Here is a 27,739-nt window from a genome sequence, read left to right on the forward strand (position 1 = left end):
AAAATGGTAAAATATATTTTCAAATTATAATTAGAGGTTTCAAATTCGAAACTTGAATACAAAATTGTTTTTGATAGAGAACATTTTATCTTTCCAAACATGACTTCCCAATGCGGAACAAACATCCAAAGCGATTGTTGGACATCCAGACGGATCCAAAATTTTAATTATATGAGTTATGAATTCTAATGCAGAACTACTTACTGAGTTCGAGATAGAACATTTATATACATAATAAAAAAAATTTGACGCAAATACAGGAGTTGAACTAAATTTATTGAGTTATATCGAACTTATAAGAATAATATAATTCGCTCTAATAAATATCATAGCTGGAATCTTCTAGTTCTTTGTAATATTTGACCCAAAATCAATCGATCCAACCTTCATGAGCATGTTAAAGAGAATTCCAACAAACTTCGAATGGACTAAACCTATGTATATAACAAGATACAAATAACTTGTAGTTAGTGGTAAAAGGTTGTTTAAAATTTAACATAGCTAATTTTCTGCAAAATTTATTTCAATCAAGCGTATATGATATTAATAATGACCGAGGTTGAGGACTCGATGAATTAGGGTGACGGGTGGCCCCATTTCGCCACCCAACTCCAGGGAAATACGTGTGAAGACAGAAAAATTTATGTTTAAATTATGTGACGCTTTTTAAATTTGAATATTTAAACGTTGATGAAAATTTATGCTCTCTCTGGCCTAATCTCTAGCATACTATTCGCTTTTTGAGATTCAAATTTTGATGAAATTTTGTGCTCTCTGTTCTCGCTTCAGTGGTATAATTAATGTACCATCTGTTCTCGCGCAATTATCTGAATTAACGGCCGAATATTGTAGTTTGACCGATGGGGTATTATCCCTTCGCTAGTGTTTAGCTAAAAAACTAATTTTGGTGACGGAAAACTTTTTGGTCGTGGCAAGTAGAGTTGTCGAAATGGGTTGGCCCAGCCCAGCCCTAAAGGGCTAAAGAATTAAATGGGCTAGGACGGACTAACCCTTTTAATTGAAGGGCATGTAAATTGGCAACCCAACCCATCCCTAAGCGAGCTGCGGGCTAGGACGGGTCAGCCCTTTAAGTTTTTTCGTCTTCCGAAATAACATTTTCTAAGTGAATTTTGGTACAATTTGAACGTGAAACTTTTGCAAAATAGAATCTTCTACCGCCCATTCTTGCGCAAATCCATATCATAAAAGAAAAAATTCAATAGAACAAATATAAATTATTATTTTTAATCACTGATTCAGATCACATTCAAAAGAACTCAGATCACATTCAAAAGAAATTAAACATAATATAAATTCTAAGACTAAAAAGTATTACTCCAGTTTCTAATTACTTACTTAGTAGTAAGTACATTCTTTTTTCTCATTACTTTTTATCTTTTTGTTTAATTTACTTATATTTTTAAAAAATTAATTAATTTATTATTCTTTTCTGGCCTCAAGGGCTGACCTCAGCCCAACCCTTGAGGCCGGCGGGCTAAGAGAGGCTGGGCTTTTGAGCCTCACTTCTACATGAGCCAAAGAAATCTTAGCCCAACCCTACATAAATAAAGGGTTGGGTTGGACCGGCCTCGCGGACCAAGCCCATATTGACAGCTCTAGTGGCAAGTATACTTATAACGACCAGATTCATCTCCCTTCATTAAGATGTGGTCGTTGAAGATCAAATTTCTTGGACTATATTGCTCCTAATATTTTTGTCTCCGTCAAAATTTAAACCTAAGGCTTCATGATTCTCCTTCCACTTCATTTACCTACGCTATTAGAAAATTGCAGGAAGCAAAAGTCAAGAGGCAGATTCATGATTCAAATTTTATGGGTTCAGCCTTTAATGATTTTAGTATTGAACTAATTATACTTTTAAATTAAAGTTATTAATTCATACATATTATTGGTGTAACTTTCATGAATTTTTTCACATAAAATTATTTTTTGCATAAAAAGTACCGCATTCAGATAAACCCGATGCTGCTACTATGTGCATCCACCTGTGCATGTCACATGACTAGCAACAGACCCATCTTGAATCCCGTAATTTAGGAAAAAAATCCTATATACATATATTTATATATCTTAAAAAACTATCATATATTTTAAAAGGACCCCTCAGACATAATTGCTAAAGTAATTCAGTTGGTAGGAGTGTCTCTGCGTTGATGCTCACTGGTCGTGACCCCGAATCTCAGCTCCTACAAGTGTGTTTTTTTAAAAAACATTTATGCAGTAAATTGTTGTACAAACATGAGTTTAATGCAGATTTTTTTTAAAAATCTTTTTATTATTTAGTCCCCCTCCCATTTTACTTTTTCATTAAATCCATCCCCCCAAAAATCCCCAAATTCCAAAAGATCTTTTCCCATTTCTCACTTATTTTTTCCCAACGTAATAAGCAAAAATAAACTTTTTTGGCTCTCTACATTCTCAAACCCTTCTTCCATTATCAAGTTTCTTACAAATCACTAAGTTAGGAACATCACCTATAGTTGAATTTATTGTCGATAATCATTAATTTATGTGGCAATCGAATTCGAGCCAATGATTGGGCTTCTCTTACGGTAAAACTCTCCCTTCTTTTTTAGTGATTAATATAGATTACTTATTATATAAGCATATAATAGTATTTAATTACTAGGGATTGAGGAATACATAACTTTATAGATTTAATTTAATTAAAAATTGTATTATCTTATACTAAGCCCTAAAATCTTATCATATTCTTAAATTTGGGATTTTATACAATCAACTTTAAGGTTTTGAAAATTCAGGTTTGTTTTTATTTTTCAAATGAAAATGCGTCGAGTTCAAGTATGAGTTGATGGTGTACTTTTGTTATATTAGTACCAAATTAATTATATTTGATAATATTGAATTTTTTTTTACTTTACTATTATAATTAATAAATTTTTTTAGAGTCGCACGCCTAACTTTATCATTAATAATTAGCGTACTAAAAATAATAGTGTTCCTATTATACTCAAATCTTGAGTTCGCTTCTGCACTTGACTCATGTGATGCTATCGCGTTCAATGGGGTGGGCAAAATGGGAGGCAACATGAAGATGATATTTAATTTCTTTTTCTGAGCGGCGGTCCCAGAGGGTCACTGAAATTAATACTAGTAGGCCAGTAGGACTAATCCAAGAATAAGACCATGCTACTATTTAAATAACCAGTAGATTTGTTCCTTGTAAATGACGTCGTGTGGACCCGTTCGTTTTGTTTAATTATTTCTATTTTACATAGTCGATCTCATTAATTTGTTTCATGTACAGTAGGTAAAGATGTCGAATTTAAACTTTTTTATTTGTATTTGAGATTTAATTCCTTGTATACTTTTTGGTGGAGGTATAAATATTGAATCTCATCTTTATTATAGAAACAGATAATACAAAATCAAGGCTAAAAAGAGAACTTTTATCCCATTTATAAGGCTAGGGATATGGGAATAAAATAGAAGAAAACTGATCTGAAACCCATTTATAGACAATGATAAGATAATATTGTATTAAAGTCTGTATATATCATACTACTGCTAATTAGAACAATTGTATATATCATACTTGTTTATTCTCTCAACTCCACAAGCGCCATCCAATATGGCAGAGTAGAAATAGGGTGGGTCCTTGGATCTAAGTCAATGCAAAAATCAATATCACAATCTGGTGGCTTGGCTGGCAAGTCTGTGGGAAACACCTCCGCAAGTTCACGTACTATAGGAACTAACTCAAGAGATGAACCGTCAACACTGGTATCATGAATATGTGCCAAATAATTGAAGCACTCCCTATCTACTAGCTCTTTTGCACGAATAAAGGAAATAATTTTCTTTGGGAGGGACTAAGGTTACCCTTCCACTCAAGTCTAGGAACCCCGACCATAGCTGGGGTGACGGTCTTGGCATGACAGTACAAAATTGCATGATAAGGAGCTAACCAACTCATACCCAGGATCACATCAAAATCTACCATGTCTAGAATCTCTAAGTCAAGCCAGGTGCCATACCCTATAAGTATGACAGTACAAGATCGAAAAACTCTATCTACAACCACAGAGTCTCCAACTATAGTAGATACATGAATAGGGGCATCAAGCAAGTCACAGACCATATCAAGACCCATAGAGAAATATGTTAACACATAAGAAAATGTAGAACCTGGGTCAAACAATACAGAAGCTATCCAGTGACAGACTGAGATGTTACCTGTAATGACTGCATCTAAGCCCTCAGTCTCTTTCTGCTAGGAAAGGCATAACAATGAACCCGTCCGTTAGTAGCCTACGAACCATTGTGATCAATCTGCCCTGTCTGAGCTCCGCCTCTACCGAGCTGGTGTCCACCTCTACTAGATTGAAACTTGCCTTTGGTTAAATTTATGAGTGAGGTATAAGATATGTGGTTGAACGTTGATCTTATTTAGTGGAAAAAGGTATGTATGAATGCGATACGAAGAAACTAATAATGATCAGAGATTTGCTATAGATTTGCGTATCTAGCAATATATGAATATTGTTTAATGATATAGATTTAGGAGATGAACACAATAATCCGGACTAAAATCAAATATTGAGAGGGAGAAATCTTTATATTATTGTTATTACAAATGTTCTTGATATAAGTAAGTCAACCCTCTAAAAGGAGGGCAATGACCCCTATTTATAGTATTGCCCCATGGGCTTCATACAACATAAGACCCTTTTAAAAAATAAAGAAAAAACTCTGAAGTGGGTTAGGTTGGATAAGGTTGGTCGTACGGTCTGACACCCGTACGATTGACAGTTGAACATGGCAGAACGTTACCGACGCGTGGCAATCGCGTAACGGATCTCCCGGACCAACGGCCACGATCAAAACGACCAGCGGCCATGATCAACTCGGCTATGGAGGAACCGGACCAGATGAAGATCTTCCCTCTCTTTGATCCAAACATTCCTCCGGTCCAGAAAGAAAGTCTTCGTGCATGTGCTCGTTTCTTTCTTCCCTCGGTCACCGGTCTCACCGGTCTAGCATATATCCGATTTTTACCGTATACAATACTACTACTAATTAGAACAATGGACTAGATTCTTGACCTTAATTAACTTACGTATTACTCAGATTATTTCATGATACTTGTATTAAATAATATCCGTAGTATAATTATGACAGGAATATTTCAAGAAACATGCATGTATTATCTAATCCTCTTTGCCTCCAAACTTGACGTGGTAATCGAGTGGTAGCTATTAATTCAAAATTTGAGACCGATAAAGAACTTTCTCTTCCTTTTTCATTTCCTTAATTCTCATTCAACCTTTATATGTTTTCTTCACAGCCTCCTTTCTTTTTCTCGTCAGGCATCTATTTGTTCTTTTTTTCAGAAAAGTAATTATCTTCTAGATGTATTGAAGAATAATCCGCCCTCACATTCCAGACTTGTTACTTTAATTGTGATTAACAATCCATTCAATTAGTTGAAAAGGAAATTATTGTTTTTGGTTTCCCACTTAATGTTTGATTTCCACTTTGAGGTCCGATTAATCCAGCTACACATCGAGAAGTCGCGCTTTGGGGTCAAATATTTTCTACCAAATACGATTTATTCATTTTCGGGGCTCAAAATCAAAACTTCTAGTTAGAGAACAAGGGTGCTTAGTTGCTCACTACCCACCCACCCCACCACAATCTTCGGTGGCTAACACGAAATTAATAACGTATGTTCTACTAGGTTTTATGATAACTGTGTGGAATAAGAAAAGAATACAAGATATTTAATTCTTGTCACTTCTTTTCATGTCTATGGACCCATTTTTAGCTATACCAATTTACTGAAGTGTTGTTTGGAAACTATGAAACCGATGGTAAGGAAGCTAGCTACCTCCAAAGAAATTTGTTGAGATTATGTCGGAGAGAATAATATAGGATATAGTAGATATTCTGTATTTTTTCCAAAAAATATATTCCTCTGTTTCAATTTATTTGAACCTATTTCCTTTTTAGTTCGTGCCAAAATGAATGACCTCTTTTCTAATTTGGAAAATAAATTCACTTTATGAATGATTTACAGTCACACAAATTTTCAAGGCTTATTTTGAACCACAAATTTCAAAAAAAAATTCTCTTTCTTAAATATCGTGCTCAATCAAACGAATTCATATAAATTGAAAAAGAGAGATAGATTTTTTCTAATCTCCGTTAGGGATGAGAAGGTGATATCGGATGATTGATCATCCACATGTTCTGTCGGCAAAACTGATGTGGACCAAAAAATGTTTCTAATTCTAGAGTGAAGATATTTTTAAAAGGTTGAACATATCGATACTCACTTAAATTTTACAGTAACTTTCATGAAAATATTCGAAATATGACTTGATTTAATTGAGCACCCAAATATATTATAATGTGTTTTTATCAGACACTTTCAAATATATGATAATGTGTTTCAATAAGCCGAAAAAATTTGAGACATATTCTGATTGATACTGATGTGTATAATTAAATGATGTAACATGTTCTGTGTGACCACGTAATAGACGCTTGAACAAAAGTAAAAGTTTTTTAAAAAATTGAAGTGAAAATGTGCGTTTAATTATTGGACACTTCATATGTTCAAGTCCTTAATTAAAAAAATATCATAAATCAAATATATTAATGAAATTTAGTGATAGATTTAATAGGGTGTCGTATTAATTTTTTTTCAAAAGTATGTCAATTAAAAGCTTCAAATTTGACCTTTGGTTAAGAAGTATCTTTGACCAAAAACAACAATTTACTAAAGCACTGTAGTCCAAATGTAGCAAGGAAGAAAATCGGCCGAATAGGCAGTTGACAATGTGCCACTGCGCCGTCCATAGTAGCTCTGACATTTTCCGCAAGTGACGGCAGATCAGACATCACTGTTGCAGTAAAAGACAAATACTTTTTTATTTCTAATTAGAAGTTTCAAATTTAAATTTTTGATATAAAGCTCTTTTTAGTAGGGAAGCTTTACCTTTCAAAATGGAGCTTCCGGCATAAATATGGATTAGGTGGATCTCAAGATGGACATTGGATCCATTATTTTAAATATACGAATTCTAGATTCTAACACATGACTACTTATTGAGTTTGGGATAGAATATTTATATATATTAAGCGAATTTTTAACTCAAATACAAAGGTTGTTCTAAATTATTGAATTCTGCCCGATCCATAACTAATAATGTAAATTCACACCTATGAACATCAAACTAATAATAAAAAATTTAATATTTAGCAATAATTTAATTTTATTATTGGCAAATAAATTTTTTTATTGTCAAACAATTTAATTTTATTATCAAAAGTACTTTTGCTATAAAAAATAATTTATGGCAAAAAAAAAAAAATTGTTGTCAAATTATATTTTTGTGGATCACCACATCTACTTGGAAAGTAGATTTAATTGGAAGATTACAGTGACAGTGACATAAAAGGGTAGCCCTGTTCATACACGGCATTTGGACGTGGCGATCTGTTTGCTTCATATCGACGTTACGACGCACTTTATGGGGCCATTTTAATGTAAAACCAAAAAGAGAATTCAGGCCTCAACGTCTCCTATTGGATGATAATAATACTCCATCCAATATAAATCGGACACCTCCTTTTCTTAAACAATAATAAAGTCTTATTACGATGTCGACAATATTTTGCAAGATAGAATCATAGAACAGATGGATTTATTGTAACATTCCTCAACGGTCAAGCGAAAAGATTTATTTTTCTATCAAGCTTGTCACTCCTAACTTACCTACTTGGGATTATATTACTTTTATTTTACATTTTCATGTAATATAGCATGATTAAGTCTTTTTAATAATTCTAATGATAAACAAATTCCAGATATTAAAATAAAGTACTTTCAAATGTTCAAAGTGAGGTTTCATGATTAATGAAGGAAAATTAAATGAAACAAATATAGTTCACCTTAATTTAAGAGTAATATTGATCCTCTCAAGATAAAAATAATTTTGATGTCTTTTCTGCCCAGCCTAATTTGGCAAGGAGTTAACTGTGGTGTCAGAGAGCAACACATAACTTCTGAAAGATACACGAACTCATAAAATAGTAACTATATATTCTACATATGCAATTAGAGTGAAACTGCTTTAAATGTATACATTAAAGTGCAAACAAGTTTTTACTATAAACTTTCTAAGGACCTTACAGTAATCATTCCAACAATTGAGTGTGAGGAATAGGAATAGCAAAGGGTCATTTACGTTTCACAAAGGAGGGAAGAACTATACAGTCGTTTCAAATGAATATTAATAGAAAAGGGAATCGAATTTCATTAACCACCTTATATAGCGACCACCGACAAAATGTAAAAAGTGATGGATTATGATATTCACATGAAATATAACGAACGTGAATGGATGCAACTAACTAATAAGATACTTAAAATGAATAAAATAGGGTATTAATTTCAGCCTCCATTCTGAAATATTAATCATTTTGATTTTTGAATTTATTTCAAAATATTTAATGCTTACATAAATTTATATACTTCTTAGAAATATTAACTAAATGCATATTTGGATTGGTTTGCATTTAAATAGATCCGCAAAAAAATTAAAAGACAAATCATATAAACCCAAATTGGTACTTCCGTCCATTTTTACTTGTCGAGTATACTAAAAATAGACGTCCACTTTTAATTGTTCGATTAGAAATATCAAAAAATAATTTATCATTTCATACCTATTTTACCCTTATTATTAATTATTGAGTTGAAAAATTTCAACGAATTATTAGGGGTTTTACAACTTTTAAAGTAGGTTTGATTGATTTCAATTATTCAGCTAATTTATAATAAAATTATCATTTTATTTATTGCTCCTTAAGGGGTGTGTCAAGATAAACATGGACAAATAAAAATAGACATGGAGAGAGTATAAAACATGAAAATCAAGGTAGCAAGTCCATTATTCCTAATTTTCTTGCCTTTATTTAATCTCCTTAAGAAATTATGCTTTTTAAAAAATATGGAGCCACATGGAAACTCCATTTTTGTGGGTACTTCAAGTCTCGTCTTTGAGTTTTGGTAAGTCTATACTCCGACAAGCCTTGAAGTAGGGGACATTTGTAGACATTGAAATTTTGTGGGACTCTACGAGATGAGTGACGAGGTCAAAGTGCATAGGAAAATTCGCTCGTACTCTGTCAAATTCTAGTATAGTTTAATATATCGCCCACAGAGATTGGAACCACCTAGGCTACATATGCGTATTGTCTTGGTTACTATTTGAGAGAATCAAATTAATGAAATGAGAGGTTTTGAAATTAAAAAGAAAACAAACAACTTATTAGAAATTTTAAAAAGAAAAGAGTTGGAGTCGTTGAATCCATTTGGCACAATTATAATAAAATCTTATTCTAGTATATTCCACAAAAGAATAGGAAAACTTATTTGACTTGATTTGTGTTATGAGGAATAAAGACCTCTTGCGATTAGCCCTTAAAATCACTAAACTTATTTGAAACAATCCCTCCGTGAGAATTAGAACTGAAAGAAATAAGATAGAGACCCCTCAAATCATTAAACTTATTTGAGCCAATCGCTCCGTGAAAATTAGGACCGAAAGAAATAAGATAATAATTTTAAACCAACAAAATTATTTTGAATTAATCCCTCCGTGAGAATTAGGACTAAAAAAAATAATATTGAGATTTTTGAATTGATAAACTAGCTTGAATTAATCCTTCCGTGAGAATTAGGACTAAAAGAAGCAAGATCAAATATTTGAATATCAAGACATGAAAAAATTAAAGTAAAGATGATATTATAACATCATACCAAGCTTCTTCAACTATCCCAACAAAAAGAAACTACTCCATTAAGGAGTACGTAAGCAAGAAATTAAAAATAAAATACTACTCCTACAAATATAAAATAAAAAGAAGAGAAATAGAGCAAAGACTATTTCTTATGTCTTTCTCAAGATTGAATTATATTATATCCTTTGTAAGCAAAATGATGCTTCTATTTATATGAGAATGTAGTGTCCCCCCTACGAATGCATTCTTTGAAGTATCGCTCACATTCGTAACCTTACTTGATGGGTGAGAGTATGACAACGGTAGTCGCACCTGTGAATTTTGCAACTCTTTTCTTGATGCCCACAGTTGACAGGTGTGAGTATGAAGCGGCAACACCCGTGAATTTCAACACTTGATGGGTGTGAATATGAAGCGGCAACACCCGTGAATTTCAACACTTGACGGCTGTGAGTATGAAGCGGTGACACCCGTGGATTTCAACACTTGACGGCTGTGAGTATGAAGTGGTGACACCCGTGGATTTCAACACTTGACGGGTGTAAGTATGAAGAGGTGACACCCGTGGATTTCAATACTTGACGGGTGTGAGTACGAAGCGGTGACACCCGTGGATTTCACAACTTCTTCCAATGTTGACTTTTGTAATTCCCACATGTAAAACTCCACTGTAATGACTTATGAATTCGTGGTTGCACCTATTGAATTCTTTGCTTACTTCTTTGACAATTCGTTTCTTCTTTATTCTTCTGCAGTACTCTTCTTCCTGTAAAATTCTATCAGAAAATATGAGAGAATAAGATATAATTATACATGTTTTATTTTAAAACTTATTTTTTTATGTATAAAATTACATGAATAATTTACACCCATTAATGAGCCCAATATCTGTTAGGGTTTCTTAGAGTCTACTCTCCTTAAACCCTAGCTTACACCTATATAAAGGGACACATATTCCGTTGAAAAGATATCTTGAATATCCCACAAATTCATGGGTGTTCACAAAGATCAATATATCAAATCTCAAATATCCCATAAACTCATGGATATTCACAAAGAGGTCAATATGTGGCCGGATATTTCTTGACAACCAAATACTTCAAGAAGATCCACAATATCCTTTCATGGAGATCAAATACATCCCAAGAAAGTCCACACACATCCAAATCCAAATCATCCTACGTTCGAGAAATATGCTATTAACGGCCCTCGAATTACGAAAAAAATCTAGGAGAGAAGAATCAAGAGAATAAACAGATTGGTACCCGGAATATTCATCAATAAAATATATGTTTCTTTATATTTTATTTGTGATTGCAATTTATTTCCGCATATCAAAAATTTGTTGCAAACAGTAATATAGCATGATTAAGTCTTTAATAATTACAAAATCCAGTTATTAAAATAAAGTACTTTAAAATGTTCAAAGTAAGGTTTCATGATTAATGAAAGAAAATTAAATGAAACAAATATAGTTCACCTTAATTTAAGAGTAATATTGATCCTCTTAAGATGAAAATAATTTTTATGTATTTTCTGCCCAGCCTAATTTGGCAAGGACTTAACTGTGGTGTCAGGGAGAAACACATAACTTCTGAAAGATACATGAACTTATAAAATAGTAACTATTCTACATATGCAATTAGAGTGAAACTGCTTTAAATGTATACATTAAAGTGCAGATAAGTTTTTACTATAAACTTTCTTATAAGGACCTTACTATAATCATTCCAACAATTGAGTGTGAGGAATAGGAATCGCAAAGGGTCATTTACGTTTCACAAATCAGGGAAGAACTATAGTCTTTTCAAGACAATATTAGTACTAGTATTATCGTTACAAAAGCTTAAGTATGCAAAAGAATTATTTTAAAAAATGGAAATCGAATTTAATTAACCACCTTAAATACCGACAGCCGACAAAATGTAAAAAGTTATGGACTACGATAATCACATGATATATAACGAAAGTGAATGGATGCAACTAAATAAGATTAGTTAAAATGAATAATTTAGATTTTAGGGTATTAATGTCAGCCTCCGTTCTGAAATATTAATCATTTTGATAATTGCGTTTTTCAAAATATTTAATGTCTAGATAACTTCTATACTTCATAAATTAGTTAAATATTAATTAAATGCATATTTGGATTGATTTGCATTTAAATAGATCCGCAAAAAATTCAATAAAAGACAAATAATGTAAACCCAAATTAGTACTTCTGCCCATTTTTACTTGTTGAGTATACGAAAAATAGATGTCCACTTTTAATTGTTCAGTTAGAAATATCAAGAAATAATTTATCATTTCATATCTATTTTACCTTTATTATGAGTTGAAAATTTTAATAAATTATTAGTAGTTGTATAACTTTTAAAATAAGTTTGATCAATTTCAATTATTTAGATAATTTTTAATAAAATTATTATTTTATTTATTGCTCCTTAAATGATGTGTCAAGATGAATAAGGACAAATAAAAATGGACATGGAGAGAGAGAGCATAAAACATGAAAATCAAGGTAGCAAGTCCATCATTCCTAATTTTCTTGCCTGTATTTAATCTCCTTAACATTTTTTTTTTTTTTTGAAAAAGATAATTAAATCTGATTATACAAATGGCAGATCTAGAACAGAGCTACACTTTGAAGAGATTCAGAAGCGCAAGATTAGGTGGCGTTGATATTGCCACCACAATTTGAATACGTTTTATCTATTTGGCACCATGTGGAGATAATAATATATTAAACAAAAATCTGAAAATTTGGTCAGAACAAGATGAATGGTCCTTTCGGCAATGATAAAAAGTTGAAAAAATCAAAAGAAACTGTAGGTGATCCTTTGGTAGGTAGTTAAAATTATCTCGAAATTATAATTTTAAGATTAATTTATCTTATTTTTTGGGATTATTTTATTTCATCTTGTAGATGAGATAAAATAATCCCAAGATTATTAGGATAAGAAGGGATATTCCAACTTTTAAGTTGGGATGCATTTTATATCTTATTTGGTACAAGATATAAATTTATTCTAGGATAAATTTATATTTTCTATTAAATATAATATAAAAAATTAGTGTTAAAATATCCCAACTTATAACATGCATCGACCCTGAGACTTTTGCGCAGATTTAGTTGAGATAATGACTAAAAGTCAAAACGCGCTATGTGATTTTCCTTAATTTTATCAAAAACTTTATTAGCATAACTATTTGATATTTTAATTAACTAAATGAGAAATTATGTTCCCAATTGATTCAGACTTTTTTTTTTTTTTGGGCTAAGAATTGATTCAGACATTATGTTACCGAAAAAAGTAACGCTCCAAACTGTTTAAACGGTACTCTCTCCGAATTAAAAAAAACGTCCACTTAGCTCTCTTTTTTAGGCTTAAAAGAGTCTCGACTTATTAAATTAAAAAAAATTAAACTTATGTTTTTCAGATTTATCCCTATAAGTGTTATGTGATCAAATCCAAATATATATTTAATTAGGAACAGTGTAATCAAATCACCCTTTATTTTAGGAGTTAATTTTTTTATAAGTGCGGTGTGCAAATGGCTAAGCGAACACTGAATTATTAAAGATGACTACTTCTTTAATGCTACATGCATATTTGAAAATACTTGTCAATTTCTGTCTTAAATTTCTAAAGTAACATTTATTTTAGAACAAATTCATTTTATTAATATGAAAATTACTTTAATTATCGTATTTATCTGTGGTAGCTACTACTTCTTTTTTCTTAGACTGCTTTATTATGACTTTTTCGCTTTCGTTAGTTTCATTTTCATATTGCTTTGAACTGTTTATGCTTATCTGACCTATTCTAGTCATGTTTTCGCTTGAGCTGAGGGTCTTCCGAAAATAATCTCTCTATCTTTTGTGATGAAAGTAAGATTCGTGTATACTTTATTCTCTTCAAATCTCATATTATGGGATTTTACTGAATATGTTATTGATAATTATTTTGAAACAGGGAGAATACTGTTCAGCTAATGCATGAAGAGAAAAAAGGAAAAATAAAATATTTCGTTCTTTTGAACAAAGATTTAAGGGAGGAAAAGATCCCATTAATTCACAAAAATAAGTACAACATCCCTGTTCAAAAAAGTACCCACTCCCTGTAAATCAAATCTCAAAAGTCCGTACGCGTCAGTAACACGTCTCATACTCGTTAAACATTAAACTAAATAAGTTTTAATTTAAGTGTGTTATTTTTTCTTTTTAATCTATTTTACAAATGTATATTTTTTTATATTTAATAAATTAACAAGATTCAAAGAATATTTTAATATATTATATTTATCATCACAAAATTTAAAAATTTATTTTTTAAAATGCATATCACTCAAATTAAGATATTTAAATTGGAACGGAGTAATTAATTAAATTTATTGCTGAATGAGAGATGGCTCTCTCCTACTCTCTCCCCACTCATAACAAATCTCTCTATATATTCATATCCAAAAAATGTTCTGCAGATATTATTTCTAAGCCAAAAAAAAAAAAAAAAAAAATGTTCTCCAAATCTTTTCTCACTGTCCTAACACTCCTTATTTTCTGTACCGGCGTGTATGGTCGCATTATTAGCGACCAGACATCATCGGATCTTGTCTCCGATGGAGTTAACGGCGGTCGTGAAAATGGAATTATTTCACTTTTTGCTGAAACAGAGAAAGCATGTGAACAGAGTTATGGTTTTTTGCCTTGTACTAATACTGTTCTAGGAAATATGTTCCTTATTATTGTGTATGGTTATCTTATGTTTTTGGCTGCAACTTATTTGAGCTCTGGTAGTGAGTTGTTGCTTGAGATATTGGGACCTGGTATTATTGGTGGACTTTTCTTACCTATTCTTGGTGCTCTTCCTGATGCTATGCTGATTCTTGGTATGCTTTTACCTTCCTTTCGTTCGTTCTGTTTATTTTACTCCCTGATCTCTATGTTTTTCTGCTTTCTGAAATTCAAACCTTAACTAAAATTTATGCTCTCTCTATCTTAATTTATGGGATACTTTTTGCTTTTTAAGATTCAAATCTTAACGAAAATTTAATCACAATTTATGTGATATTTTTTGTTTTCGAGATTCAAACTTCTATATTTCAATTTATGCCATACTTTTACATTCAAACTTTGACGAAAATTTATACACGCTGTTTCAATTTGTGTTATACTTTTTCGAAAATTTATGCTCCTTGTGTCCTAATTTATGCAATATTTTTCGTTTTTCGAGATTTAAACTTTTGACGAAAAGTTATGCTCTCTCGGTCCTAATTCATGTGATGCTTTTTGCTTTTGCAGATTCAAATTTTGACAAAAAATTATGCTACCTGTGTCACAATTTATTTGATATTTTTCGCTTTTCGAGATTTAAATTTTGACAAAAAGTTATGTTCTCTCTATTTCAATTTATGGGACATTTTTTGCTTTTCAAAAATTAAAACTTTGACTGAAAGTTTATGCCCCCGTTGTTGCAAATTTTGTGATACTTTTTGCTTTATTAGAGTTAATTTGATTAAACTTTGAAGTTAAATTAGATTAAATTAACTTAATATTTTAAGATTAATAAAAAGTAGAATAAATTGTAAATTTTCTCATATCAATTAGTGAAAAAATACATCATAAATTGTTGGTCAAAGTTTATGCAAATTTAAATTTCGGTAAGTGAAAAGTATCACGTAAATTGGGACCGAGGGTGTGGTACTTTGTGTAGGCTTTTATTATGTAAATTTTAATTTTAATATATTGAGTTGATCTAATTTAATTTAACTAAAAAAATAAGTTAAATTGATTCTCGATAAGCGAAAAGTGTCACCTAAATTAAGACATAAGGGATCATTTCGCATCTTTTTACTTTCAAAAGGCATAATTGTAAAAATTTTGGTAGGAATTCAGACATCATTTCTTATTTTTTTGAAATTAACTTATGTATATAAGGACTAGAAGAAATAATTCAAATCACAATTGTTTATAATAAAATAATTGATTGATTTCATTAGAAAAGTGGAAAAACAAAAATTTAACCAAGTAATTTGTGACGAAAGGAGTATTATACATTATTATTATGGGATATGAAGAGATTGAGAATTGCATCAGAAGGGAACAGAGATCCAAAATTTTCTTTCGTCTTGTTTTAGTCCCTCCATTCACTTTCATTATTTTTTCACAATACTAAAAATAAATTCACTTTTACTTGTCCACTTTAGCAAAAAGACAAACAAAAAGACAAATTATCATTAATTACTTATTTTCAAATTAATCTTCAAGTCCAATGATACTTTACACCAATTAACATGAGTGTTATGGTAAAATATATATGTTATTTATAAATTCTTAAGGGCGTGCAAAGTGAAGAGTGAACAAGTAAAAGTGAACAGAAGGAGTATTTGATTATTCTGTTTAGATTTAACTTTTTGTACCATGCGATGCGTAGACACTGACTTGTAGCAAACTTGAGTTGACTTATAGCCTGTTTGGCCAAACTTATTTTTCCCCCAAAAGTACTTATTTTTTCAATAAGTGCTTATTTTTAAAAAAGTGAGGTGTTTGGCTAAGCTTTTGGGAGAAAATAAGTGTTTTTGGAGAGTAGCAGAAACAGTTTTTTAAAAGCTAAAAAAATAGCTTTTGCCCAAAAGGACTTTTGAGAAAAATACACATAGAAGCACTTTTGAGAAAAATACACATAGAAACACTTTTTAAAAGCTTAGCCAAACACTAATTGCTCCTCAAAAGTATTTTTTAAATTAATTAGCCAAACACAAACTGCTTTTAGTTAAAAGTACTTTTTTGAAACGTACTTTTAAAAAAAATACTTTTTAAAATAAGCTGTTTTTTAGAAACTTGGCCAAACAGGCTATTATTCCGTAATGCTTTGGACATCTCAACCGTGATCTCAAGACACAGAGAACCTAATGTTTAAATGGATCTTTTTAAACAGTGAATTCCGCTCTTTTTTGAAAATTAACCATTTTTATAGTTCTATAACAAATCATTTCTCATGAAAGCACACTAATATGAGCATGTGGTTATATATAATTAATAATTATTTTCAGTAACTATAGGGTATAGAAAAAGATTAAATTTGTAGTCAAAAGCATCTTCACTAATTGGATTGGTGATTTTCCTAAAAAACATCTTAACAAAAATCTAGTAATGTTTGTCTTTAGGGCATTTTTGTTTTATGATTGTGTAACTGTGGTCTTTAGTATGCCATACCAAGACTTGTTTTTGCCTAGGTAAAATGAGTAATATTCAAAGAGCTAGGGGATAAATTCAAACTCCCTTCATTTGAAGATACATTTCATTGTTACCATTTTCACAGAAAAAAAGAGAGCCAGAAGATACAATTGATGAGTCCGGAGCTTAAAGGGTATTAATCTGCCCAAATAAAAATCAAATGGGGTTGCCCTTTCCACCATATACCAAAAGGGGTTTATCGTGGATGGGGCTACGATATATCCCAATTTTTTTTCAAACCTGTCAGACGAATTAAAAAAAAAAAAAAAAAAAAAAAACTTTACAAGGAAAACGTTGGTCACCCAGTGTTTTACATTGTAAATTTTTTATTTTTTTATTTAATTGGCGAAGAAGATTTTGTAAAATAATTAACTCAAACATACGTAATTAAAAATATTCTAACTCAAACAAAGTCATACAATAATTAACTCAAACAAATATTCTAACTCAAATAAAGTCATACAATAATTAAAAATGTGTGCTGTATGTTAACATAAAACAAAATACTAAAATATAAGTTAAATAAACGTCACACATTATCTGAATAATAAATATTAAATTAAATACGTAATTAAACAGCACAAGACATATTATATATTCTTGGAAGATTACATAAGGAAACAACGATCGTACAACTTAGGAAAAAACATAAAAACCAACAAGCAACAACAACTACACGATAATTGTTGCCCCGACAAAAATTTCAGTAGTTGTTGTAATCCTCTATGCTAATTCACTTTATTTGGGCACATTTCATTGTAATAATGAATGGTTAGTCAGACAAATAAAAATAGTTATATAAATCTTTTGTATTGATTCACTCTATTCTAGACTTCTTCATTACATCTTTTATAAGGTAAATTAGAAGCTTTTTAAAACTACGGATTCTCCAAAAACTTGTTGCGATGCTAACATCAATTTCAAAAAATTAGACATGGAAAACACAGGACCTCTTGTAAATGTGATAAGTAACAACTAAGTTTAGTAGGTATTGCTTGCATAGATCAGTTGCTGCTAATGTGTTATGTTCTTAGGTAAGTTTTCACCTTCATAATAAACCTTGTTTTGATATTGTATCATTAAAATCATTTGTTGCAAGCTATATTAAGTTCACAAGTATCTTTTTTCATCAGTATCGGGGATATCTGGAAGTGCCGCAGCTGCTCAGAGCCAGGTCTCTGTAGGAATAGGCTTGTTAGCTGGGTCAACAGTGATGCTTCTTACTGCAATATGGGGAACCTGTTGCATTGTTGGCAAGTGCGACATAGAAAATTCTGTTGCTGTGGACTCGAAAGACACTAAAGGGTTCAGCTTGACTGGTTTGTCTCTTTACTTTAGCGTATCTGCTAATGAACTTGCTTGTCTCACACTCTATTTTTTTTTCAAATCGAGTATTAAGAATTTTGTTGATCTGCTGCATAAGGTGGATGCATTATATTGCAAAGCATTGTTGGCCACTACAGAAAACTTGAAACAGAAAAGAAAGACTAGAAATTTAGTTACATTATTCAGTCCATAGTAATTACTACAACTAAACAATTTAACTACACATCTATCCTTTATGCAAGAAATGGCTGATGAAACCCTCTCAAAGTTCTAGTTTGTTTCCCTCAATATAGTCCAAAATAGCAGCTCGGAATGGATCGCCATAGCTTCCTCTGGATATTTTTGCACTTCCCAGTGACACCAATGAAAGCATTCTTCAAGTTGTGTGGGATTACCCACGAACCAAAAAAAAAAGCCAGGAACATACTTCAGAATTCTCAACCAGCTGAACAGTGAAGAAACAAGTGTCTGTTATCCTCCACAGTGAAGAAACTAGTGTTTGGTATCCTCCGTGTCTGAACTGTGGAAGTAATACCTGTAGCAAGACTTGAGGTAAGCCTCATGCCTCATATTGTTTTAGGTGAGGCAAGCCTCATGCATCAGTAGCCTTCTGAAGCACGCTACTTTTGTTGGCATCTTTGTTCTCCATGTCAATTTCCATGTCCATGTTTCGATCTATTACCTTCTCACCAACAAACCTACTCTTACTTGACTGAGGATGGTTTTTTACTGTCACTTCCATCTTATTGTGTCCCACTTTTTGGGGATTGAGATTAGCTTGCTCCAGCTTGTTCATTAAGGCCACTTTACTCTCCAGTTTCCCTGTCCCTTTCATCATTGGTCCGCAGTTTCCTGTAAGACAACACTATAACCTGCTGATCTTTAATTAAAAAATAAAATAGTAAACCCTGCTGTTCTCGCCTCTTCGTTTTGAGCAGATATCTTTTACCTTTTCATAAGAGGATGGAAGCCATTCCTTCATGCATATCTGTACTATTCTTGACGGAAACTTTTTAGAAGAAATTACAGTACACGTAGTTACTGTAAAACGTATGGACTTTCTTGTAGTCAAGTGTGAGTTGAGATTTGGAATGTAATTCGCTAGTTAACACAGGAACTATCATGAAAAACCATTGTACCCATCTGATGCCAAATTGCAGGAACAAATCCTGTATATTTTGCTCATATACCATATGATATAAAGGATTAAGATGTAGTAAACATTAGGCCTCGGACATTTCTATGGTGTCAAAACATATTCCTCGTAATTCTCCTTACAATCAGTAGACTTTTGATTAATTTATGCCATATTTCATGCTTTTAAAAGGCAGGTTCTATCTATCAAAGTGTTTCTGCTCAAAGGGTTGGTTTATCCGCCTGTAGGTTCCGGTGTTACTACTGATATCTGGACAAGCTATGCTGCAATGATCATGGCCGTATCTGTTCTTCCATTTATTGTTGTGCAGTTGCCACAGCTCTTCCATTCAAATTCAGGAAGACATTTAGCGATCTTGATAGCTCTTATCATATCATTGTCGCTGCTCGTCTCTTATTGTCTTTATCAGGTAATTATCAGTCTTCTCATTTTCTTTTCTCCATCCAACTTGATGAGTTTTCTTTCTTGTACGCTACTGACATTAATTTCGGAGAATATGCCCAAAGATGAGCATATTTTGCAATATTGAATCAACTTTCACTGGTTTGAATTGAATTGGCATGCCATATATTTTGAGTTATCCAACCAGAGTTGGATAAATGACTTTTCATTGTCACCTCTAGAGTTCATGTTGAGTTGGGATCAGAGAACAAAATGATTTCCTCTCATCCTCTTCTCATAAACTAAAGGATGAAGTAAAAGGGAAAAAAAGCCTAATCATCCTATATTCCTGGTTGTAAATAGATAAATCCTGCTGAACTTTCTCTTACTTTCAATGCAGGTCTTTCAGCCTTGGATACAAACACGGCGACTTGTTTATGTAAAACATAAGCATGTCATATCAGGAATTTTAAAACATTTAAAAAAGCACGCATTGGGCAGGCTTTTCACAGATCATGGAACACCAAATATCGAAGTTATAGAAAAGTGAGCTTGAAATTCTTTCTGCCCTATTTTTATCACCGTTTAATGATGGCTGATGTGATGAAGGACTGTGTGACAGGCTGTTCGATGCAATTGATGCAAATGGCGATGGACATCTTTCCCATTCTGAATTAAGAGCTCTGGTTGTAGGACTCCGTCTTGAGGAGATAAACTTAGACGAAAATGATGCTGTAGCCAAGGTACTGAAGGACTTCGATACGTCTTGTGATGAGCAAGTTGATAAGAAAGAATTCACTTCTGGAGTTGAAAAATGGCTCTATGAAGCCAAGAGTTCTATTGGTTCTGTTGAGGCTGGTCCTGATACAATGAAATACCTTGATGATTTTCATGAGGTATGTTTTGAGCTGATGACATTATTTAGATAGTTATAGCTAGGATGATTCTGATACAATGTAGATGCATATTGCAGGAAACAAGGAGGGAGCACAGTCTTTTGGGGGAGGATCAAAGTGATGAAATTGTTGAGGGTGTCGAGAATCCTCGAAAAGTTGCTACAAAGGCTGGATTGTTGTTGTTGCTGGGTACTATTATTGCTGCTGTTTTTGCTGATCCTTTGGTGGATGCTGTTAATAATTTCTCCAGTGCCACAAGTATTCCGTCTTTCTTCATCTCATTCATTGCGCTGCCTCTGGCAACCAACTCCAGTGAGGCAGTGTCTGCTATAATCTTTGCTACCCGGAAAAAGAAGAGATCCGCCTCATTAACATTTTCTGAGGTCTGTTTTTCCTATTTGACTTGTTATGATTTTTCCATCCAATACTTGCACTAGTTAACATGAAAGATCAATTTCTTAATTATGACTGAAGTTTTAGAGTTGAACTGAAGATTTAACTTGTACATCCTTTGTTGTTCACATGTTTAACTGTACCAGCACTTCACTAGATTTGCTTGTGATGGAAGTTTGCTAACGGATTTTGACCTGTTGAAGCAAATAAACAGACCTGATTTACAACAAAAAGGAAAAGAAAATATAGTATAGTAGTAAACTAAAGAAACCAAAGAACCTCAACTAGAGATTTTAAAGCTATCAGCCAACATGGCAAATCAGGACTTGGTATACATAATTTTTCATGCAAATCACTCATGTTCTACTTTAAACTTTACTCTTAGGGAAGCCATGCGTCTTTTACATTTAGAATTAAGTTTGTTGTGTTTTTGGCACTTAATCGGCTTTTTGATGGCTTGTATGGCTGATACTGTTTCCCAAGGCTCTTAATAATTTGTCTGATGCTATCTTGCAGTTATATGGAGCTGTGACCATGAACAATCTCCTTTGTCTGTCAGTCTTCTTGGCTATTGTTTATGCCAGAGGATTGACATGGAACTTCTCATCTGAAGTGCTGGTTATTCTAATTGTTTGCATGGTTATGGGGATCTTAGGGAGCATCCGTACCACCTTTCCCTTGTGGACTTGTTTTATAGCTTTTACACTTTATCCATTCTCCCTTGTACTTGTGTACGTTCTTGATTATGTATTTGGTTGGTCGTAGATCAGAGTGTTGAGCAAAAGATTTACGTGGTTGGTGTTAGATCAGAGTTGGATGTGTATATTTTGAGCACAGCAGTGCTCATCGGTCTTCTTGAATATGTGAACTTCTTGATTATAAATCTCAATCGCTCTTGCAAGAGCTGAGAAACCTTGCTTTTACATGTAATTTGAAAATTCCAAATGCTATGTTTATTACATATCAGTTTTCAGTTTTCCAGATCTGCGCACATGCCATTTATGTTGAGCTGATTGCTGCTGTATTCCCGGTCTTGTTCTTCTCTCTCTCTCTCTCTCTCTCTCTCACACACACACATTTATCAAACACTTGTTTTCTTGGCATAGTAAAGCAATTAAGGCCATAAACTCATACTAGTACTAGGTTTAAAACTAGACTAAGAAGCCATAAATTGCCAAGTCTACCCAAATGTTATTATTCTGCTGTTTTCGATTGTTACAAGAAAAAACTCACTTTTGTTAAACATTTACTCTTGACTCCAAGAGGCACTATAAACTACCCACAAAACATGACATGAAGAGTTTTTTGCTCCTTGTGGAACACAATGTTTAGGGCATGCTTTTCATTTTTCAATTATCTAATAATGCAGTTTCTTATAAACTATATCCCAACAATGTTAAGACATTCATTAGAAGGAATGTTTTCTACCATGAAAAATAATAAAACCCTGCAGGAAAGGAGCCACCTCTCAGGACATCAGAACAGAAGTTCTACTCCAAAAAGTATATGGCCTGAATTAAACTTTTATAGCTTAAGATTGAGATCAACTTTTCCTCCTACTTCACCATGATAATTGTTTCTGTTTCCTGCTTGGCCAATTTGCACGTTCGGAGATGGGAAGAATCTGAAGACATGTTGTTGAACTGATCTGTGTAGGCCTGACCTAGTGCCAGGCTCTTCAGCAACTTCCTGTGCAGTTAAATAAAAACTGAATAAGGATGCATATAGGGTACATAGATCATAATGAAGATGCTGAAGTCCTCTTGTTGCTCACTTGAAAGGGTACAGTCTCGAATTTAAATCGCTCGTTGTTCCGAGGGGCTGAATTTGATAAAGTTTGCTGATTTTCTGCACCAATAGCTGCAGGAGGAGCCAATGTGAGAAAATCTCCATTGAGAGCTCTATTTTCTCTGACAACATTCCTTGGCTTTAAGTCGAACAGAGCTCTTGATTTTAGAGGAACTTCTCTGAAAAATTGATCAACAAGATTCATTAGAGCTAGAGCTACTTAACAACTAAACAACGCCAACTTCAGGGGAGATATCAAACCTTTTAAAAAACGTTGTTGAGTCTGAATTTGCTGTGCCTTCATAGTGCGGAGGGAATTTGCAGTGAAATGCAGGGACAGGTGGGAACTCGGGAGGAAAGGGATATGGTCTTTTTAAGCCAACCCTCTACATCAACCAAAAATAAAAAATAAATAATAGCTATCAACCAAACAAAACTGATCTGTTCTAAACAAAGAGAGAAGATAGAAATTTCAAGAATACACAATGAAAGTACTATCAATCTTAGTTTCTGCCTCTGAGTCTTTGGCAGAAGACGGCATCATGAAAATACATTTTAAGCAGGAAAGTTCATGTCAAATTCTAGCTATGCACGTGAAATAGAATAGTGATGAATTTACCTTCACTTCCTCTGGCCACAAGGGTAAATAACAGCCCTGATAACTTTGGTTTGAAGGGGGCTCCATCTGATAATTTCTTACAGATGATGATGAAATACCTGATGAGATATTCATCTGCAACATCCCGGATACTAATTTGGATCAGTAACTAAATTCAACGAATGACAAGTTAGCCCAATAGCAAAATATAGTACTGCGCTGAAAGTGATAACAAAGTTATCACCAAGGGGTGCAATGGAATGGTAAAGCGTTTCTCTCTACCCTAAACAAAGGCTCTTGGGTTCGAGCCCCACGAAAGGAGTCCTCTTTGATAGGGAGGCTAAAAATCTCCCCACCGTGAGCTTTCTATGATGCTAATCCGGATTAGTCAGTCTAGTAGATTCCGGACACCAGATGGTTAAACCAGAAAAAGAAAGTGATATAGGCTGTAAGCTACCACCAAGAGGTGATGATATCTCTACTCTTAATATGGGAGCTCGTGTTTGACTCAAAGAGAGGCTAGAACTCCCTGCAGTGAGCTTTCCACAATGCTGCTCGGGATTAGTTGGGATATTGGATTCCGGACACCAGATGATGAAACAAAAAAGAAGGTGATAAGTAAGCCACCAACAGGAGGTGTGATGGAATGATAAAGATTCATCTATCCTTAACCAGGGGCCTCGTGTTCAAGTCCTGAGAACAGCATCCTCATTGATAGGAAGGCTAAAACTCCCCGTGATGGACTTTCTACGACGCTAATCCGGATTAGTCATGCTAGTCAATTCCAAACAACAGATGATTAAACCAAACAAAAGAAAGTGATAATTAAGCGGGCTTACCATTGATGAAGAACAAGCTGGTTGCTGATATTGTGGTATAGAGAAAATTGGAGGCTGAATAACAACACCATGTTGGTATAACTTCTCATCCTGATCTTCCTCACAACTGTACTTAATATTACCACACAATTTAGAGCAATCATCATACCCTTTATTACCCAAAATTGCTGACAAATTCATTTCACCTTCACTCACATTCACTTGTTTTGGAGATTGCAAATCCTTTAGACTCAAATTTTCAAGAAAAGGGGTTGATGAATTTAGTCTAAAGCCACAATTTTTCAAGGCTGATGGTGATTTTAAAGTGCTAAAAGAGGAATCTTGTGATGAAACAATTGAATTTTTTAGTGGCAAAATTTCATCTTTTGTATGTTGTTCCTCCAATCTAATTCTCTCAAGTTGAGCAACACCTAGTCCTCTTTGTGGAACTTTTTTTTGCTTCAACTTTTTAGTGGCACTGGCACTGCTACTATTGGTATGTTCTTCTATAGTCATTATTGCCTCAGCCATTAAAATCAAGAAAAAATGTTATCTTTATAAAGTAAAACACAATGAAAAGCTAGTATATATAAACACAGAATCCAACAAATTACAGGAACATGATTTTCTTGAAATACAGAGGATTTGAGGGGGCAAATATAACAGGGAAAAAGATCAATTCCCCATATGTAGATTGCAGAAAATCTTGACGCTTATGGAGTAAAATTTATATTTTCTTAAAAATGAAACAAGAACGAGTACCCCTAATAATTCAGCAAGATTGTATTTAAATATGGAAATACTATCTGAGACTTGGATTTTTTTTTTTTTTTGAAACTATAATTGTTGATCAGATCACTTAAAAAATGGAGAATAAACACACTTGAGAACAGAGTTAAAAAAGAAGATGAAGAAAGAAGTTAACAGAAAATCTAAAGATTCAAAGTTTAAAATGCAAATCTAAAGGAAGCTAAAAAAGTGGTCTCTCTCCCATTTTTTTGCTAACAAATATATCGGCCAAATTGTCGCTCTACTCCTCATTTTCTTCACCCTAGACCGACTCTCAAGTACTCGTCTTTGCTCCTTTCTTTTCTCCCTCCTGTTTTTTGTTTTTTCCACTTCTTTTTTTCTTAAAATATATTGATCTGACTAATTCGAATTTTCGTCTAATTATCCCATTATCTTAAGCGAGTTTTTCAAATGAGAGAAGGCCACACAGCGTACTACGCAGAATCTTTTTGTAAGCGGTGTCAGTATTTGAAAAAAAAAATTAATATATGAATAGACCACTGTAAAGATAAGTGGTGTCATTTTATATAGTTATACCCAATATTTTCATTTTGCTTATTATCTATACATATACTTAGAAAGAAAATCACAAATTGGTGTCACGAGACACTGCTTAGTACAAGGTGCCTACGCCCTGAGGCCACACCCTATATTTACATTAAATTACATTAGTTTATAGCATGATTAGTGATAAAAATAAGATGAGAATGTGTATTGATGAATTACGATTAATCAATAACAATTTATACAAACACACATATCATGTAATTAGTGTAAATATCAGACACACGTGTGAGAGACTGTTATGTCTAATGTTTTAGTTCATCTTTTCAATTTTCAAACTCGGTTTATATCAACGATTTGTATGGAAGAAAGATCTCTTATGTCTAATTACAATAATAGAGAAAATAGTTTCACAAAATTCTCTTTTATTATTTTATGGATCTCGTGTATTATTTTTGCTAATGATCTCTATCAAGATTACATTAGTTTTTCCTAATAACTACGTAGGGGTTGGACCAAAATGTGGGTCCCTTCTATTGCATGCATGCAACTCACCAGCGAAAACTTAAACTAAAGAAAAGAGATCTTCATCATACCTCATCACTCTTCAATCACCATCAAATAAACAATAAAAAGAGCCCTTCTTTGAGTCTGCTTTTTCTCTTCCTCGAGTTTTGATTGGATGCTGGGAAATGTTTAAAAGATTTTTTTAATAAAAAATAGAGGAATACCACAGAGCTACGTACGATCTTATGTAAGTTGGTCTTGACTTTTCAACAATTCCGTTATGATGAAATATAGTTTATTTGAACTATTGTTAAAATGATTGATGATCCAAAGTGTCTTCGGAGGGTCATCAAGACACAACTTGTTTTTTTTTTATTGCCGATTTTTGGATTAATTAGCTCGACTAATTTATATTTGCGGTACATATAAGATTTAATTACTTATTAAGCAAGAAACGCTCCTCACCAGAAAAAATTCGAAACTCAAATTCAGGACATCTAAATAAAATCATTAATTCTCTTAGATTGAATAGTTCGTGTTTCATTTATACTATTAATGGTTTATGTGCTATATGTTAGCAGATAGTGAATCCTACCCAGTATCAAATTGACTTGGATGTTTCCTCGATTTTTGAGATGGATTTTCCATTGTTATGTATGGATTTATTCCAAGCTAAAGAGCTACATTGAGTATACATTGGCTGAAATTTTAGCGGCTAACTAAAATATTAAGATCCCTGAAAAATATTCTAAGATATATGTATCTTGAATTAAAGGACAACCAATTTCTTTCTACGTGAAGACACATCATGCTTCGATCATTTCCTTTCACGCACATGATCAGATGGACTGAGGCTAGATTTATTGAAGCAATTTATCTAAGCCCATCACAAGTTGTTTAGCAAAATTTAGCAAGATGTGACATTATAACAAGACTTTCTAATTGTGGGAACGATATGGAAACAATATAATCCTTCCCTTATCGGACCCATTCGAGAACCCAAAAATAACCACTTTGAGCTACTCAACTCTTTTCCACATCCACACAAGTACAAATTTTAAAAAGAAGCTTTTTTTTTTCGCTGAAGCAAAAAAAAAGAGGCTTTGGATACAAGTGAGCATCAAAGAGGCTACAAGTAAAGGAGAAATAGAGGAGTAAAATTCACAAATAACCACCTTTTTAATATAGTACTCTAATTTTAAACAATAGTCATTGCCGTGGAGTTATAAATTTCATAGCTGAAATTCTAGGACATTTTGACGGAATTTCACCGGTGAAATTTAAAATCCCATGGGATGGTTATTTTTCAATGACTGGAGCGAAGAGAAGTTCGAATAAAAATAGAGTTATAAAAACTTGTTATTCCCTTCTCACAGATTAGATTGATTTCTCTGATGGTTTTCTCTTTCGAATTTACACATTTGTTCACTTTTTGCTACAATTTAACTGACGAATCTTTTTCCCAAGCAATTGAGAATTGACCTTAAACAATTAGTCGTTGGCACCCAACAGTTTGAATGAGACATTTGAAATCCAAATATTATATTCACC

General features: G+C 32.8%; 2 protein-coding genes across 2 annotated transcripts; one reads left to right on the forward strand and one right to left on the reverse strand.

Annotated features, from left to right (window-relative positions):
• The first annotated feature begins 14,271 nt into the window (after window positions 1-14,271).
• LOC132617099 (sodium/calcium exchanger NCL-like) lies at window positions 14,272-22,165 on the forward strand. Its single transcript, XM_060331995.1, has 7 exons — window positions 14,272-14,685; window positions 18,166-18,351; window positions 19,742-19,923; window positions 20,296-20,441; window positions 20,518-20,791; window positions 20,869-21,174; window positions 21,701-22,165. The coding sequence occupies exons 1-7, from the start codon at window positions 14,313-14,315 to the stop codon at window positions 21,947-21,949; spliced, it is 1,716 nt and encodes a 571-aa protein (XP_060187978.1). The 5' UTR covers window positions 14,272-14,312; the 3' UTR covers window positions 21,950-22,165.
• A 518-nt stretch (window positions 22,166-22,683) lies between these two features.
• On the reverse strand, window positions 22,684-25,615 carry LOC132617100 (uncharacterized). The gene is made up of 5 exons (XM_060331997.1): window positions 24,410-25,615; window positions 23,592-23,705; window positions 23,234-23,358; window positions 22,959-23,151; window positions 22,684-22,873 (listed from the first exon to the last, which is right to left on the reverse strand). Exons 1-5 carry the CDS (start codon window positions 24,917-24,919, stop codon window positions 22,709-22,711), a joined length of 1,107 nt encoding a protein of 368 aa, XP_060187980.1. The 5' UTR covers window positions 24,920-25,615; the 3' UTR covers window positions 22,684-22,708.
• Between the last annotated feature and the right edge of the window lie 2,124 nt (window positions 25,616-27,739).

This window comes from Lycium barbarum, chromosome 11, assembly GCF_019175385.1.
Source record: "Lycium barbarum isolate Lr01 chromosome 11, ASM1917538v2, whole genome shotgun sequence".
NCBI lineage: Eukaryota > Viridiplantae > Streptophyta > Magnoliopsida > Solanales > Solanaceae > Lycium > Lycium barbarum.